Source organism: Podarcis raffonei, chromosome 4 (genome assembly GCF_027172205.1).
Source record: "Podarcis raffonei isolate rPodRaf1 chromosome 4, rPodRaf1.pri, whole genome shotgun sequence".
Lineage (NCBI taxonomy): Eukaryota > Metazoa > Chordata > Lepidosauria > Squamata > Lacertidae > Podarcis > Podarcis raffonei.
This window is the reverse complement of record NC_070605.1, coordinates 1,880,265-1,896,357: the sequence shown is the minus strand read 5'-3', so window position 1 is coordinate 1,896,357 and position 16,093 is coordinate 1,880,265. Positions and strand designations below refer to the sequence as shown.

At 44.1% G+C, this 16,093-nt stretch overlaps 1 protein-coding gene across 21 annotated transcripts in view; it reads right to left on the bottom strand.

Annotated features, from left to right (window-relative positions):
• The window catches only part of LOC128412017 (zinc finger protein 420-like), a 983,187-nt gene that overhangs the window by 82,137 nt on the left and 884,957 nt on the right, over positions 1–16,093 (bottom strand). For 5 of the 21 annotated variants that reach the window (XM_053384774.1, XM_053384772.1, XM_053384773.1 and 2 more), the window contains 3 exons: positions 9,273–9,780; positions 8,627–9,084; positions 7,176–7,302 (listed from right to left, as the gene is read on the bottom strand). The exons of 13 other annotated variants lie outside the window; for them this stretch is intronic. In XM_053384774.1, coding sequence (XP_053240749.1) covers positions 7,176–7,302; positions 8,627–8,701 — 202 coding nt within the window. In that variant the 5' untranslated portion in view covers positions 8,702–9,084; positions 9,273–9,780. Of the gene's footprint in view, positions 1–4,669; positions 6,235–7,175; positions 7,303–8,626; positions 9,085–9,206; positions 9,781–16,093 lie in introns of those variants that run through there. 3 more of the 21 variants (XM_053384781.1, XM_053384777.1, XM_053384776.1) reach the window with 3 other exon arrangements.

Sequence of the window (16,093 nt, the reverse complement as noted above, 5' to 3'; positions counted from 1 at the left end):
GTCAGAATCTTCGGAGGGCCAGCAGAGGAGCCTCCCTTGGATGAATCACCACAGCCCCATAGTGGCCGTAAAAGCAGGTGAGCAGTGAGTCTCCCCTCAAGTTTTAAAAGGAGTGCTGCATTACTAGGCTGTCTCCCAGGATGCTTTTTATTATGTTTTTATCATTGTTGTTCTGTATTGTGCTTTTAATGTTGTACACCGCCCTGGGAAATTCTGATAAAGGGGGGTATATAAATTGAATAAATACTACTACTGCTACTACTACTACTACTACTATTTCCCCAGCACCATAAGTTCCTTGTTTGATGATGTTTTTATGTTATAAAGGGCTCTGAGTTCCGCCTTCTGGAGTGCCAAGTCTTTTTGAGAGAACTGTTGTGGAGCTGAGATGAAGGCGGAGAGACCATTTCCTCTCCACCCAGCAGAGGTGTGGAACTCCAGGAAGACACAAATTGAAAGACAGTGCGCTATTTTATTATTTTTTTTATAACTCCTGCTTATGTTATATGATGTAATAATGTATTGTAATTTTCATAAAATGTATACATTGCTTGATTGTAAACACCCCCCTTTAAAATGTTTTTTAAAAATATTTTTATTAGTAATTTCAACATAACATTTTATCTAAAAACATATCATCCTTAACCCCCCCTTATTTTCCCCCTCTCCAAAAAACCTGACCCCCCCGACTTCCCCCAGCTCCTCTCTCTGGTTTATCAACATATGTTATTTTCTGCATGTTACAAAACTGTACAGATCCTTAATTTATCTATATAAATGTTATTAATAAAAAGTTTGTAAACGTTTATTCAAAACCTGCCAAGGAGTCCAGTTCATTTTGTTGCTTCTGTAAGTACTTTGTAAAGGGTTCCCATTCATCTTTAAAACCACAATTATCCTTGTCACGTAGTTTGTGTGTCAATTTTGGCAATTCTGTGATTTCCATCAATTTCTCTTGCCATAGTTCTTTAGTTGGGATTTCCTCATTCTTCCATCCTTGTGCTGTTAAGACTCTTGCCGTCGTTGTCGCTTACATAAAGGTATTTTTCAGTTTCCTTGGCAGGTCTTTTCCTACAATCCCTAACAAGAATGCTTCAGGTTTTTAAACAAATGTTAATTGGAACATTTTCTTCAACTCATTATATATCATTTCCCAAAACTTTTTGATTTCATTACAATCCTACCACATATGGTAAAAAGTCCCGTCTCTTTCTTTACACTTCCAAAACATATTTGAGCTGGTTTTCTTCATTCTTCCTAACTGCACTGGTGTCATATAGCATCTATACATCATCTTCATATAATTTTCTTTCAGCAAGGAACACTCTGTGAATATTAAATTGGTTTTCCATAACCTTTCCCAATCTTCCACAATAATATTATGACCTATATCTTGTGCCCATTTAATCATAATTGGTTTCACCTCTTCATCTTTCGTCCCCCATTCTAACAGAATACCATATGTGCCTTTCAGCAGTTGGAATCTAATAGTCTGTCCTGTATTTGTCAAAGGACTCTCTGAAATTCTGATGTTAGCCTGTATCTCCTTTTGGTGTATGTAAAGGAAATGCCCTCTGGGAATTCCCATTTATATATAATGTCAGCTCTTCTGAGTGCTATTGTTAAATATCTATATTTGGTTCTTCTAAGTCTCAATTTCAGTGGAATCTCTCTAAAGATATCTACTTTGTGTCCGGCAACCACATGATTTTTTTCAAAAACTGTTCTGAAGGATTGCGTCCTTCACTCTTTTTGTTACTAGTGTTAATAAAACATCTTCTGGCTGCCTCCGTTCTCAATTTTCACGCGATCTAATTCTGAAACAGCTCCCAACCAATCTTTGCTTTCTCCCACCATTCTGAAATTGTCTGTGTGACATATGTCTCCAAATTTGGCTCTGAATCAGATTCTGGAAGGCCTCTGTCAGGAAAACGTTAACTTATTACTTCAGCTAAATGTCACAGGATTAAACAAGGTACTACAATGGTACCTTGGGTTACAAACGCTTCAGGTTACATACGCTTCAGGCTACAGACTCCGCTAACCCAGAAATGGTACCTCGGGTTAACAACTTTGCTTCAGGATGAGAACAGAAATCGTGCTCCGGCGGCCCCATTCTCTAAAGTGGAGCTTCAGGTTAAGAACAGTTTCAGGTTAAGAACAGACCTCCAGAACAAATTAGGTACTTAACCCGAGGTACCACTGTACAGGCACAGCTTCTCTTACACTCCCTCCTCTCATAATCAGTTGTTACAATTCAGGTATCCAGAATAAATGCTAAAAGGCTTAACTCTGTTTCTGCTGCTTCTCTCTCATTCCCTTCCTTAGTTATGACAGGACAGCCCAGCTTCCTTCATGGCTTCATACTTTGGTCCGTGAGCGAGGATCCCCTCTCTCTTAGCAGTCCCACTCCCAAGGTATTTTCCTTTGTATGCCAGACCCAGGGGATCATCTGAGTCCTTTTTACTGACTCAGAAATCTCCTTTTCCTAGAAAATCTCTCCCCTCCCGAATGGAAGGAGACCCCAGAAGAAGAGTCTTCCCACAACTTCTCCTTCCAGATTAAGTCCCATCTGAACACTCTCTCCAGACCCTCAACTTCCTATCTCAGCTACGACTGTTAATAGAGGATGAGCTGCCTCACTTCATGAAATTAAAACCTCGCTCCTTCAAAGTATTAGAGTTCAAAGACTGTGATAAAAATGAAAGAAGAGCAAAGGGAGAACAATATCGTGGTTCTCAAATGATGGATAACATAGGTTACTACAGGAGTAAGAAAATAAAATGATAATTATTATTATTATTTATTATTTATACCCCGCCCATCTGGCTGGGATTCCCCAGCCGCTCTGGGCGGCTTCAAATAAAATATTAAAATACTAATACATCAAACATTAAAAGCTTCCCTAAGCAGAGCTGCCTTCAGATGTCTTCTAAAAGTCTGGTAGTTGTTGTTCTCTTTGACATCTGGTGGGAGGGCGTTCCACAGGAAGGGCGCCACTACCAAGAAGGCCCTCTGGCTGGTTCCCAGTAACTTAGCTTCTCGCAGTGAGGTAACCTCCAGAAAGCCCTCGGTGCTGGACCTCAGTGTCTCGGTAGAACTTCAATGGTAGCCCATTGTAGAGCGCATTGCTGTAGTCCAAGCGGGAGATAAGCAGAGCATGCACCAATCTGGCGAGGCAGTCCGCAGGCAGATAGGGTCTCAGCCTGTGTATCAGATGGAGCTGGGAAACAGCTGCCCTGGACACAGATTTGACCTGTGCCTCCATGGACACCTATGAGTCTAAAATGACTCCTAGGCTGCAAACCTGGTCCTTCAGGGGCACAGTTACCCCATTCAGGACCAGGGAGTCCTCCATACCTGCCCCCTCCTGTCCCCCAAAACGGTACTTCTGTCTTGTCAGGATTCAACCTCAATCTGTTAGCTGCCATCCATCCTCCAATCACCTCCAAACACTCACACAGGACCTTCACCGCCTTCACTGGTTCTGATTTGAAAGAGAGGTAGAGCTGGGTATCATCTGCATACTGATGAACACCAAGTCCAAACCCCCTGATGATCTCTCCCAGCAGCTGCATGTAGATGTTGAAAAGCATGGGGGAGAGGATGGATCCCTGAGGCACCCCACAAGTGAGAGCCCAGGGTTCTGAACACTCATCCCCCCCCCCCACTTTCTGAACACAGCACAGGGGGAAGGAGCGGAACCACTGTATGACAGTGCCCCCAGCTTCCAGCCCCTCAAGACGGTCCAGAAGGATGTTATGGTCAATGGTATCAAACGCCGCTGAGAGATCCAGCAGAACTAGGAAACAGCTCTCACCTTTGTCCCTAGCCTGCCAGAGATCATCAACCAGCGCGACCAAGGCAGTTTCAAGTCCCATGTTGAGGCCTGAATCCCGTCTGGAAGGGATCCAAATGGTCCGCTTCCTCCAGGCGTGCCTGGAGTTGTTCAGCAACCACTCGCTCAATCACCTTGCCCAAGAATGGAGGATTTCAGACTGGGCGATAGTTGGCCATTGTGGCCACATCTAAAGATGGGTCCAGGAAGGCTCCCTCACAGAGGGAAGCTTTCACCACCCCACGAAGCCCATCGCCCAGCCCTTCTTGGCCAGCTTTTATAAGCCAGGATGGACAAGGATCAAGGAGACAAGTGGTTGGTTTCTCTCATCCAAGCAGCCTGTCCACATCCTTGGGGGTAACAGATTGGAATTGATCCAACACAACTTGACTAGACAGGACTCTAGCACTCTCCTGCCCTGCTCCCACGGTGGAGCCTACGTCTTCTCGAATCGGAGCGACTTAGTGTCAGATCACCAACATCCATAGAGGTGAACACCAGGTCTAAGGCATGTCCGCGGCTATGCGTTGGGCCAAACATATTCAGGGAAAGCCCCATGGAGGCCATGCTTTCCACGAAGTCCCAAGCGGCCCCTTGTAAGGTCGTGTCAGCATGGATGTTAAAATCCCCTAGGAAAACCAAACTAGGTGTCTCCAGGAGAACATCCGCCACGACATGGAGCAGCTCAGGCAGGGAATCCTTGGTGCGGTGCAGAGGTCGGTACACCAAAAGGAATCCTGTACTGCCCCTATTGCCCAACTTCCAGAACATGCACTCGGAGAACTGGGTCTTCCCAATCAGACGCCTGCTCCACAGGGTAGGACACAAACCAATGCCTTCAAGTTGTTTTTTTTAAAAAAAGACTGACTAAAGATGCGGAAGAACTTTTTCACAGCAAGAGCTGTTAGTGGATTGGACTCCCTTGGGAGTGCTGGAATTTCCATTCTTTGAGGTTTTGAAATGAAGTTGGATGGTCATCTGTCATGGATGCTTTACTTGCTATGCCAGCATGACAAGGGGTGAAATAGATTGCACCAGGGATCACTTTCAGCTCAAAAATTCTACAATTCCGTGATTCTCCCCTGTATGAATTCTGTGATGCTTAGTGAGACTGGACTTTTGATTGAAGCTCTTTCCACATTCCGCACACTGATAGGGTTTCTCCCCTGTATGAATTCTTTGATGGGAAGTGAGCTCAGAGTTCGATCTGAAGCTCTTTCCACATTCCACACATTGATAGGGTTTCTCCCCTGTATGAATTCTTTGATGGGAAGTGAGACTGTGGCTGTGACTGAACCTCTTTCCACATTCCATACACTGATAGGGTTTCTCCCCTGTATGAATTCTTTGATGGGAAGTGAGACTGTGGCTGTGACTGAACCTCTTTCCACATTCCACGCACTGATAGGGTCTCTCCCCTGTATGAATTTTTTGATGGGAAGTGAGACTGTGGCTGTGACTGAACCTCTTTCCACATTCCATACACTGATAGGGTTTCTCCCCTGTATGAATTCTCTGATGCCTAAAGAGATCGGAGCTCATACTGAAGCTCTTTTCACATTCCACACACTGATAGGGTTTCTCCCCTATATGAATTCTTTGATGGGAAGTGAGCTCAGAGTTCGATCTGAAGCTCTTTCCACATTCCACACATTGATAGGGTTTCTCCCCTGTATGAGTTCTTTGATGGAAAGTGAGACTGTAGCTGTGATTGAAGCTCTTTCCACATTCCACACACTGATAGGGTTTCTCCCCTGTATGAATTCTTTGATGGGAAGTGAGACTGTGGCTGTGACTGAACCTCTTTCCACATTCCACGCACTGATAGGGTCTCTCCCCTGTATGAATTTTTTGATGGGAAGTGAGACTGGAGCTCTGACTGAAGCTCTTTCCACATTCCACACACTGATAGGGTTTCTCCCCTGTATGAATTCTTTGATGGGAAGTGAGCTCAGAGTTCGATCTGAAGCTCTTTCCACATTCCACACAATGATAGGGTTTCTCCCCTGTATGAGTTCTTTGATGGGAAGTGAGATTGGAGCTGCTACTGAAGCTCTTTCCACATTCCACGCAGTGATAGGGTTTCTCCCCTGTATGAACTCTTTGATGGGAAGTGAGATTGGAGCTGCTACTGAAGCTCTTTCCACATTCCACGCAGTGATAGGGTTTCTCCCCTGTATGAATTCTTTGATGGGATGTTAGAGAGTAGCTCGTACTGAATCTCTTTCCACATTCAATGCACTGATAGGGTTTCTTTCCAATGAGATTTTGTTGATGGGAACTGGAATGGGAGCTCTGACTGCAGCTCTTTCCACACTCCAAATTTTTACGTGCCTTCTCCACTCTGCAGATTGTGTTGTTGTCTCCTTTGTTCTTGATTTCCAATTCATCACAATCTGCAATGGAGAGAAAAAGGGATTAGAGCCTCAGGAACAAATGGAGCCCCCAGTTAGGGAATAATGCTCATTAAATTTGTTGTAGAGAAGGCAGTCTTCATTACCTTTGTTATTTGCAATAAACCAATGTATTTATTATTGGATTCTAAACGTTGGTTGAATGTTGCTTTGTTTGAAGTAAATTACTCATTTTATAAATTTTGTAGTTTTTGTAAAATTTTTGTACTTTTTTCATTGGATTAGATTGTTGTTATTATTACTGTTTCATGTTTATACAGTAGCACCTCGGGTTACGTAACCCTCGGGTTATATAAACATCAGCTTATGAAAGCGACAAATCCATGCGCATGCACAGAACAGTGATCCTCAGGTTGTGTAAACCTCGGGATCTGGTCAGACCTCCGGAACGGATCCCATTCGCAACCAGAGGTACCATTGTATATGTGCTGGAAGCTTCCCAGATTGGCTGGGGCAACCCAACCAGATGGTCAGGGTATACATAAAAATTATTATTATTACTATTATTATCACTGCTAGTACTACCTGAGATTCAATCAGCCTGGCTCTTCTCTGGGGCAAATGTTGTTTGGCCGAGTCATGGCATCCCCTCCATCTCCAAGTGTCAGTCGTCTCTTTGGTCAACCCAAGACTGACAGCAGCAAAAACAAAAACAGAAAACCTGACAGAAGCTACTTATCTTTCTTAACAACTCTGAAGCTGACATTTAAGATGCCTGGGCAGTTCAGATCAGCCCAACTGTGGTAGAAGGAGGCAGAACTGGAGGAAGATTGTTCACAGAAAAAACTGTAATTTACTATTTCTTGTGGGGGTGTTAGGTTCCAAGGTGTTGTAGGGGGCGCTGTGAAAGTATATGAGATTTGTCACATAGAGGTATTTTTTGAATTTCCTGGCAGATAGGACGATCCCACACGGAGGCTTACCAAGAGAGGCCACGATCCCGCAATTCTCCTCCATGACGTCCTTATGCAGAGCTCTCTGGTCAGGATCCAGCAACTCCCACTCCTCGTCCGTGAAACGAACAGCGACATCTTCAAAGCACACTGGACCCTAAAAGAAAAAGGGAAATGTCCTCCTCTGAGACAGCAGAAATATGATCTGCTACACAATGCTCTGTTATTTCCTTCCTGTTAATTGCTGTGTTATATCAATAGGATTGCTTTGCTGCACATTTTAATTATGGGGACCTATTTTAACGCTTTAATTGAATTCTTTTATTCTGCATTTTAAGTGTGGGTATACGTCTTTTTGCAAATAGGTGGTACTCCAGCTTATGTTTACGTTTTTCTGCCTACGCAAGCATTCCAGTTTCCCCGATGAAAGGATCCACTTTCTCCTCTCCTCCTGAGTTGTTCTGGGGAGGTTCCCTTCCAATGCCCTAGAGCGAAATTCAAGGGGTTCATGGGGGCATGGAGAGGGGGAGGAGTGGGGGGCAGGCCCCATTTTGCAGCAGATAGGGCTGGCTAGGTGAATCCTGGAAATTATTTGTTATCGTCTGTCCGCTGCTTAGAAGCCTATTTTAGCATTCATTGATGAATATAGAAATACAAGAAGCCTAGTTTGGATGGCCATCTGTCTTGGAGGATCTAGCTGAGACTCCTGCAATGCAGGGGGTGGGACTTGATGACCCTTGGGGTCCCTTTCAACTCTAGGATTCCATGAAAACTGCAACTACAGATGAATCCTACTGTCAACATTCAGAAGGCTGGTGTCACAGAGTTATCTGGGCAGGAAATCCCATAGTTCACAGCTGGAGTTTACTCTTTATCAGCAAGAGCACAATGTTCACATACTTGGCTGAGTTTCGGGCTTCATGAGAACAGCAGCTCATTCCCTGAGCCTCTTCGTCCACAAAAGCAGTTGCTGAGAGTGAAGTCCCCCAACTCCCCACAGCTTTCCAAGTCCCCTCCTCTCTGGGGTTTCTGGCAAGCAATTGAACAGTGTGCCAGTGTACAGCCTGCCTTTACTCCTCCATGTTAGACCTCTCTTGGCTCTGAGAGACAAGCAGGGAGGGTGGATTCTGGCAGAAGGAGAGGGAGCCCCCGTGGCTCCTCCTTCTCCTGACTCACCTCTGCCTCTCAACCTTCCTCTCCCACTCGCCTCCTTCTTCTTCTGCCTCTGATTCTGCACTGCATTCTGCCTCAGAGTCTCCCAGCTCACTAAGCGCTGTTTCCCCTTCAGCTTCTGACACCTCCTCTTCCCAAGCTTCTCCCTCTGACCGCCAATCCTTCCTCCACCTCCACTCCTTGGGCTCAGAGCAATCTTCCCTTCCTGGTTCCCTGGCTGCTTCCTCCCACCATTCCTCTGTGCCCAACCAGTCCATGACATTGCTCCATCCCTCGGCCTCTGTCCCCACAAGGCAGCTTCCCCTGACCTGATCTGGTTCCACAGCCACTGCTTCCCTTCTGCCCCCATGAAAAGGCGGATCAGGAGGTCTTGCCGGCATCATTCTTTCACCTGCAAAAGAGAAAAAAGGTAATCAGGATGCTAGGAGTGCCTGCTTCTCTCACAGAGGAAACAGGACATCTCTAACTACAGATGGGCTTTGAGAAAGCCTTACCTGCTGAGTGCAGTTGAAGGTTTGTGCCCATTTCATGTTAGGTGTGCAGAAATACATCTCCCCTCCTCTGAACCCTTGTTCCCAACCAGCACCCCTCAAAAAAAAAAAAAACAAGAAGAAAAGAACCCTCAGATGAGTTGGAAAACCAACAGAACAAGACCAAATGGAGAAAAGCCACCTTCCTCCTTAACCAGTGGCCTCTCTCTGGTGTCCAACGGAGGCCTCTCTGCCTCACAGGAATCCAGGTCCATTTCTGCAAAATGATCCCTTTTCTGAAAGAACAAGAATTCAAAACAGTAAATGAAAGGTGAGAAATATTAGAAAGAGAACGCAAAGACAGATACTTTAAGGGTGTTAGATTTCATTCCCTGAAAACGGATGGGCATCAGCAGACCTTTTCTGGATGTTCTCCATCCTGTTTGGAGCCCCTTGGGAGTATCCAGAGGAAAGTCTCTCTCACCTGCTTTCTCTCTGCCTCCTTTCTCTCCTCTGCCTGACTCAGGAGGAAACCTTCGGCCAGGGCCATGGCCTGGGAACTGGTCTCTGCTCCACAGTCCCTCACCCAGCTCTCCATCTCTGGTGGAAGGACAGCCAGGAACTGCTCCAAGATCACCAGGTCCACCATCTCAGCTTTCGTGTGCCTTTCTGGCTTCAGCCACTGATGATCAAGGTGGTAGAGTTGGCTGCAAACCTCTCGGGGCCCTTTGGCCTCCTGGAAGCAGAACTGCCTCACCTGCTGGCTCTGCACCTCTGAGCAGTGGGTATCCTCCTCACCCAGGATCTTCTGCACAGAGTTTTCCAAGAATCCCTCACTGCTCCCAGTTTGGATGACATGGCCTCTTCCTGCTCTAGGGCCAGCTGTGTCTCGCTCATCCATCTGTGCTCTCAGGAAGCCTCTGAGAGATGGGAAGGAACCCTTTGGTCTTCTGCCAAGTTCTGTCTGTCTGAATGAGAAGCTCTAGCAAATCCTGCAAAGCAAATACATTGTTCTGTTACAAAAGTTATACAGTATCAGGAGAAGAAAAAGGTTCCCTGAGCAAGCATGGGTGAGTCTTGCTGGGAACCAGGGTAGGATTGCACCACAGATGGAGGCCTCTAGAAGGGAGATTGTGGAAATGTGGAGGCAAGCGAAGAGATTAATGTGAGGTGAATCAGCCTGGTTGCTCCTTCCTTCCAGTCAATGCATGAAATCAGAACTGATTGACAAGGGAGTCATTGGTTGCTAGTGAAAAATGACTACGTGTGTTGAATCTGAATCTCCTTTCTTGTAGCTTGAAGCCATGGGTTGGAATCCTGCGCCCAGGTGACATGGCTCTCCTAAAGGCCGGCCTCACTATACACTGCCTTTGTTGATCTAAAAGCAGCCTTTGATACAGTCTCCAGAACCAGACTCTGGGACAGACTACAGGGGACCTACATAGAATTAAGAGCTTCTGCTCTTCATTCAGGCACTGCACGCAAACACGGCTCTTAGAGTCAGGTGTAGCCGCCTAGGACACCTAACGGACCCTATTAAAACCTCTAAAGGAGTCAGGCAAGGGTGCCTATTGGCCCCTCTACTATTCAATTTCTATCTAAATAATTTAGTATCTGCACTCCATGACTCAGAACTCCACCCTCCGAAGCTCGCAAATCGGCATATTTCGGTCTTGCTTTTTTTTTAATAAATTTTTATTGATTTTCCAACATAAATTAAAACACATTACAACTAACAATACATAGACAAACAAACATATAAACACGTATAATTTCGTAACCTCTTTTTCTGAAGCCTTATTTCAACGACTTCCCCATACTTCCCTTTCCTCATCCCTGTTTTAAACTTTTTCAGCAACCCCTAATTTCAATTACTTATGATTCACTTTCTTTAATCCTTTTTCTCTTACCCAATCATTTATCGCTGCAATTCTGTTTTACATTACCCATGACATTTTAGCGCTCATTAATTTTACAACAGTTCTTAAGATAAACTTTAAATTTCTTCCAATCTTCTTCCACCGTCTCTTTTCCTTGGTCGCGGATTCTGCCAGTCATCTCAGCCAGTCCCATATAGTCTATCACCTTCGTATGCCACTCTTCCAGCGTGGGTAGTTCTTGTGTCTTCCAATACTTTGCTAAAAGGACTCTTGCTGCTGTTGTAGCATACATAAAGAACGTCCTATCTTTCCTTGACACCAATTGGCCTACCATGCCCAGGAGCAAGGCCTCTGGTTTCTTATGGAAGGTACACTTAAGAACCTTCTTAATTTCATTATAGATCATTTCCCAGAAGACCTTAATCCTTGGGCACATCCACCAAAGGGTGCCTATTGGCCCCTCTACTATTCAATTTCTATCTAAATAATTTAGTATCTGCACTCCATGACTCAGAACTCCACCCTCCGAAGCTCGCAAATCGGCATATTTCGGTCCTGCTATATGCCTACGATGCAGTAATTTTATCTAGATCCCCCATTGGACTCAAAAGAGCACTAAGAAAGCTCGCAGCAAACAGTGAATTTGAATGTCTCAAAATCAACTATCAAAAGACCAAGATACTTGATTTTGGGGAAAAGCCAAAGCTTAAAAGCTGGGAACTCCAAGGCCATAAATTAGAAGAAGTCGCAAACTATAAGTATCTAGGAATGGTGGTACAGGCCTCAGGAGCCAACAAACTACACATAAACTCCATCGGGAGTTCAGCGGAAAAACCCGCAAATTGATGAGAGTGGAGGCTAGCATCTGCCTAACATCTGCCTTACAAGCCTGGTAGATGAAGGGAACGCAGTGGATGTAGCCTACCTTGATTTCAGCAAGGCATTTGACAAGGTGCCCCATGATATTCTTGTAAAGAAGCTGGTAAAATGCGGTCTTGACTATGCTACCACTCAGTGGATTTGTAACTGGCTGACTGACCGAACCCAAAGGGTGCTCATCAATGGTTCCTCTTCATCCTGGAGAAGAGTGACTAGTGGGGTGCCACAGGGTTCTGTCTTGGGCCCGGTCTTATTCAACATCTTTATCAACGACTTGGATGATGGACTCAAGGGCATCCTGATCAAATTTGCAGATGACACCAAACTAGGAGGGGTGGCTAACACCCCAGAGGACAGGATCACACTTCAAAACGACCTTGACAGATTAGAGAACTGGGCCAAAACAAACAAGATGAATTTTAACAGGGAGAAATGTAAAGTATTGCACTTGGGCAAAAAAAATGAGAGGCACAAATACAAGACGGGTGACACCTGGCTTGAGAGCAGTACATGTGAAAAGGATCTAGGAGTCTTGGTGGACCACAAACTTGACATGAGCCAACAGTGTGGCGCGGCAGCTAAAAAAGCCAATGCAATTCTGGGCTGCATCAATAGGAGTATAGCATCTAGATCAAGGGAAGTAATAGTGCCACTATATTCTGCTCTGGTCAGACCTCACCTGGAGTACTGTGTCCAGTTCTGGGCACCACAGTTCAAGAAGGACACTGACAAACTGGAACGTGTCCAGAGGAGGGCAACCAAAATGGTCAAAGGCCTGGAAACGATGCCTTATAAGGAACGGCTAGCTAAAGGCCTGGAAACGATGCCTTTTGAGGAACGGCTAGCAGTAAAACTAGCTAAAATGTACAAAACATGTAATAAGTGTTGGAAATGTAAAGAAAAAGAAGGGACATTCTATCATATGTGGTGGGAGTGTAAAAAGGTGAGAGGCTTCTGGGAAATGATATATAATGAATTGAAAAAGATGTTGAAATAGACTTCCGGTCGGCGCCAGCGATTAATGGCGGTCTCCCGCTGAGCTCCGCTCAGGGAGACTGCTCCACGAGTTCGGGTCTGACCGCTACGGCGAAGCGGGGACCCCTAAAATCACAGGCGCAAAAGCCTGTGAACACGGAGACTCGGTGGGCACCTTAAGCGCCCCCCTTTACCGCAAAGGAGCCTTTTTAAAGGCTCCGGAGCGGCATCGGGTGAGCGCGGAGCTGAGAGTCGCTACCCAGCCCGTGGAGCGAAGCCGCGTCGCCATTAACGGAGAGCGCCGATTCCTTCCTGACATTTGGACTTTAAATTGGATTACCGTGAGTAAGACTGAACAACAAATTTAAAAGGAAACAATTAGAAATTGGCTGAAAACGGAGAAGGCAAAAAATAAGGAAGTCTGCCATCCTCGGACTGCATGTAAACAAAGCAACGAAATAGGAAGCTGCAATTTGACAGGAAGCAGCTTTAAATTTAACGGACTCAGACATTGGACTTAATTCCCCCCCGTAGCAGGCAGGGGCAGGGGGGGGGAATTGTGGACTGTTATACCTGCACGGAAGAAGCATAGAAGGGGAAATTTCTGCCGTTTTGAACCCTTGGGGAGGACTGCCTGGAAAGTGAGTCACCGGGACGGAGAGCTGTCACTTAGAGACTGGTAACAAAGTTGGTCTTATACATCCTTGCAACAAGTAAATACCTTATTGGATACAAATTGGGTACTCTGGAAAGATACATTTGACAACATTTGGAAAATATTGGAATAGCCTGTTATTTTTGTTACTTTTGAAGGGAACTCTTTGTTCTTGGCACTTGGCACTTTGAGCGGCTCCCTCTAGAGGCCGCAGGAAAATTGCTACAATTGTTACAATTTTTATTGTGAGAAACAGGCTTGTGGAATTTCCCATTTGAAAGCTATTCCCGTGGGAATGACCTTGGGACATGAGTGGCCCAATAGAAGGAAGAGTAACGAGAGCTAAAGGGAAAGTTGAACAAAAGAGAAGGGCCTCAGTAACAAATCCAGTTGCACCTGTTATGACTTCTCCCATGGATACTGCGGCAGTGGCCAATGCATTAGTCAGAATAAATGAATCTCTGGAAGCGCTCACAAAGCAGAGCACTGAAAACTCTAAACAGCTGATTGAACTGTCAACAAAATTAGACAAAAATACAGAGACAATAAATAAATTAGTCCAAGAAAGTGAGGCAACCAGAAAGATTGCAGAGGAAGCGAAAATCTCTGCAGAAGAAGCAAAAGTTTCTGCAGAAAATACACAGGAAAAGTTGGTGCCAGTCTGTAAAAAGCTAGAAGAACATGATGCTGCCCTGTCTTTACTGGAATTACAGAGGAAAAACAGGAATTTAAGATTAAGATTGATTCCAGAAAATGAAAACGATAATCTGATAGAATACCTTACCAAAGAATTTCTGGAATTTTGGCAGGACAGCTTGAAAGAAGAGGAATTTAAGATAATAACTGCTTTCAGACTGGGCAGGAAACAAAACAGAAAGAGCCCTAGAGACTGTCTAATAACTCTGAGATCTCAGGAGGAGAGGGACAAGATACTAAATTTACATTTTCAAAGAGCTCTTGAGATTGGAGATTTTCGTGTTCAGATTTTTAAAGACATCCCTAAATATATCTTGGAAGTGAGGACCTACTACAAGGATTTGGTCACCTTACTGAGAAAGAACAATATACCATTCAGATGGGAGTTCCCGCAAGGCCTGTCTTTCAATTACAAAGGAAAGAAAATTAAGATAAAAACAGTGCCAGATAAAGAACAATTTTTGGCAAGGAACGAGGAGGACCTTCGGAAGGAAACGGTGGATACTACAGACCCAGCAAAAATACCAGATATTTCAAACTTATCTTTTGGAGCTAAAACATTAACAGAAGAAGGTTTGCTTGGAGCAGTTGGAGGAGTATCTAAGTAAATAACAAGATGTCCCTGCAAATTTTAAGCTGGAATTGTAATGGACTGAACCTTCCTAGAAAAAGGAGGGAGGTGTTTCATATTTTGAAAAAAGAACCATTGGACTTGATTTGCTTACAAGAAACTCACGTGACCAGAATACATCGAAAACTACTTATTAATAAAAGATTAGGACAAGAATTTATTTCATCTGACAAAGTGAAGAAAAGAGGAGTGGTAATTTATGTAAAGGAAAGGCTGGCCCCTAAACTAAAATTTAAAGATGAACAAGGAAGATATTTGGCAATTGAAATTCAAGTTCAAGGAGAAAAATTATTGGTAATAGGAGTTTATGCACCGAACGAAGGGAAGTCAGAATTCTTTAAGAAATTGCATGAGACACTAATGGACTATCTGGACTATAATGTAATTTTAATGGGAGACATGAATGGAGTGGTCTCCACAAATATGGACAAAGCACAAAGACAGGTGGTCTCCAAGGATGGGAGACTACCTAAGACCTTTTTTGAAATGACTGATAACATGAACCTGATTGACATTTGGAGAACAAGGAACCCTCTTGAGAGAGAGGGAACTTTTTTCTCTGAGGCAAAAATGACCTGGACTAGAATTGACCAAATATGGGTATCTAGTGGGATGGCACCAAAGATTAAGAAAGTGGAAATCTGCCCAAAGACTTGTTCCGACCATAATGCCGTAAAGATGGAGATGAACCCAACAACAGCTGGTTCCTTTAGATGGAGGATGAATGACTCCCTGTTTAGAGATGAAGAGGTGTACAAAAAGGCCCAGAAAGCAATAAAGGATTACTTTGAGATGAATCTGAGAACAGAAGTGGAAAAAAGAGTAATTTGGGACGCAAGTAAAGCCGTCATGCGAGGTTTTTTAATACAACAGAATGCCATAAAAAGGAAGAGACAGAATGAGCAAAAGGATAAGATCTTGGAAAAGATAAAAGAAGGAGAAAAAAGATTGAGATCTAAACCAAAGTCACATGAAATTTTGAGAGAAATTAAGTTTTATCAGAGACAATATATGGAATTGATGAACCAAGAGATAGAATGGAAAATAAAACAAATGAGACAAAAGACATTTGAATCGGCAGATAAATGTGGGAAATTTTTGGCATGGCAATTGAAGAAGAGACAAAAACAGAATACGGTTACCAATCTAGAAGTGGAGGGAAAGAACATTTACAAACCAAATGAGATCAGAAACTGTTTTCAGAGCTATTTCAGGAGACTTTATGCACAAGGGCCGGTGAATGAAAAAGAAATAGAAGAATTTCTTAAAAAATATGGATTACAAAAAATTTCTGAACAAAGTAGAGTGATTTTGAACCAGAAGATAACTGATCAAGAAATTGAGGGAGCCATTCAAAATATGCAATTGGGAAAATCTCCAGGACCTGATGGACTGACCTCCAGATACTACAAAGCTTTGAAAGAATGGCTTATGCAACCGTTGAAGGAGATCTGCAACGAAATTATAGAGGGGAAGAAGGCACCTGAATCGTGGAAAGAAGCTTATATCACACTTATACCAAAGACAGAGACTGAAAAGAACCAGGTTAAGAACTACCGCCCTATATCATTACTTAATGTGGATTACAA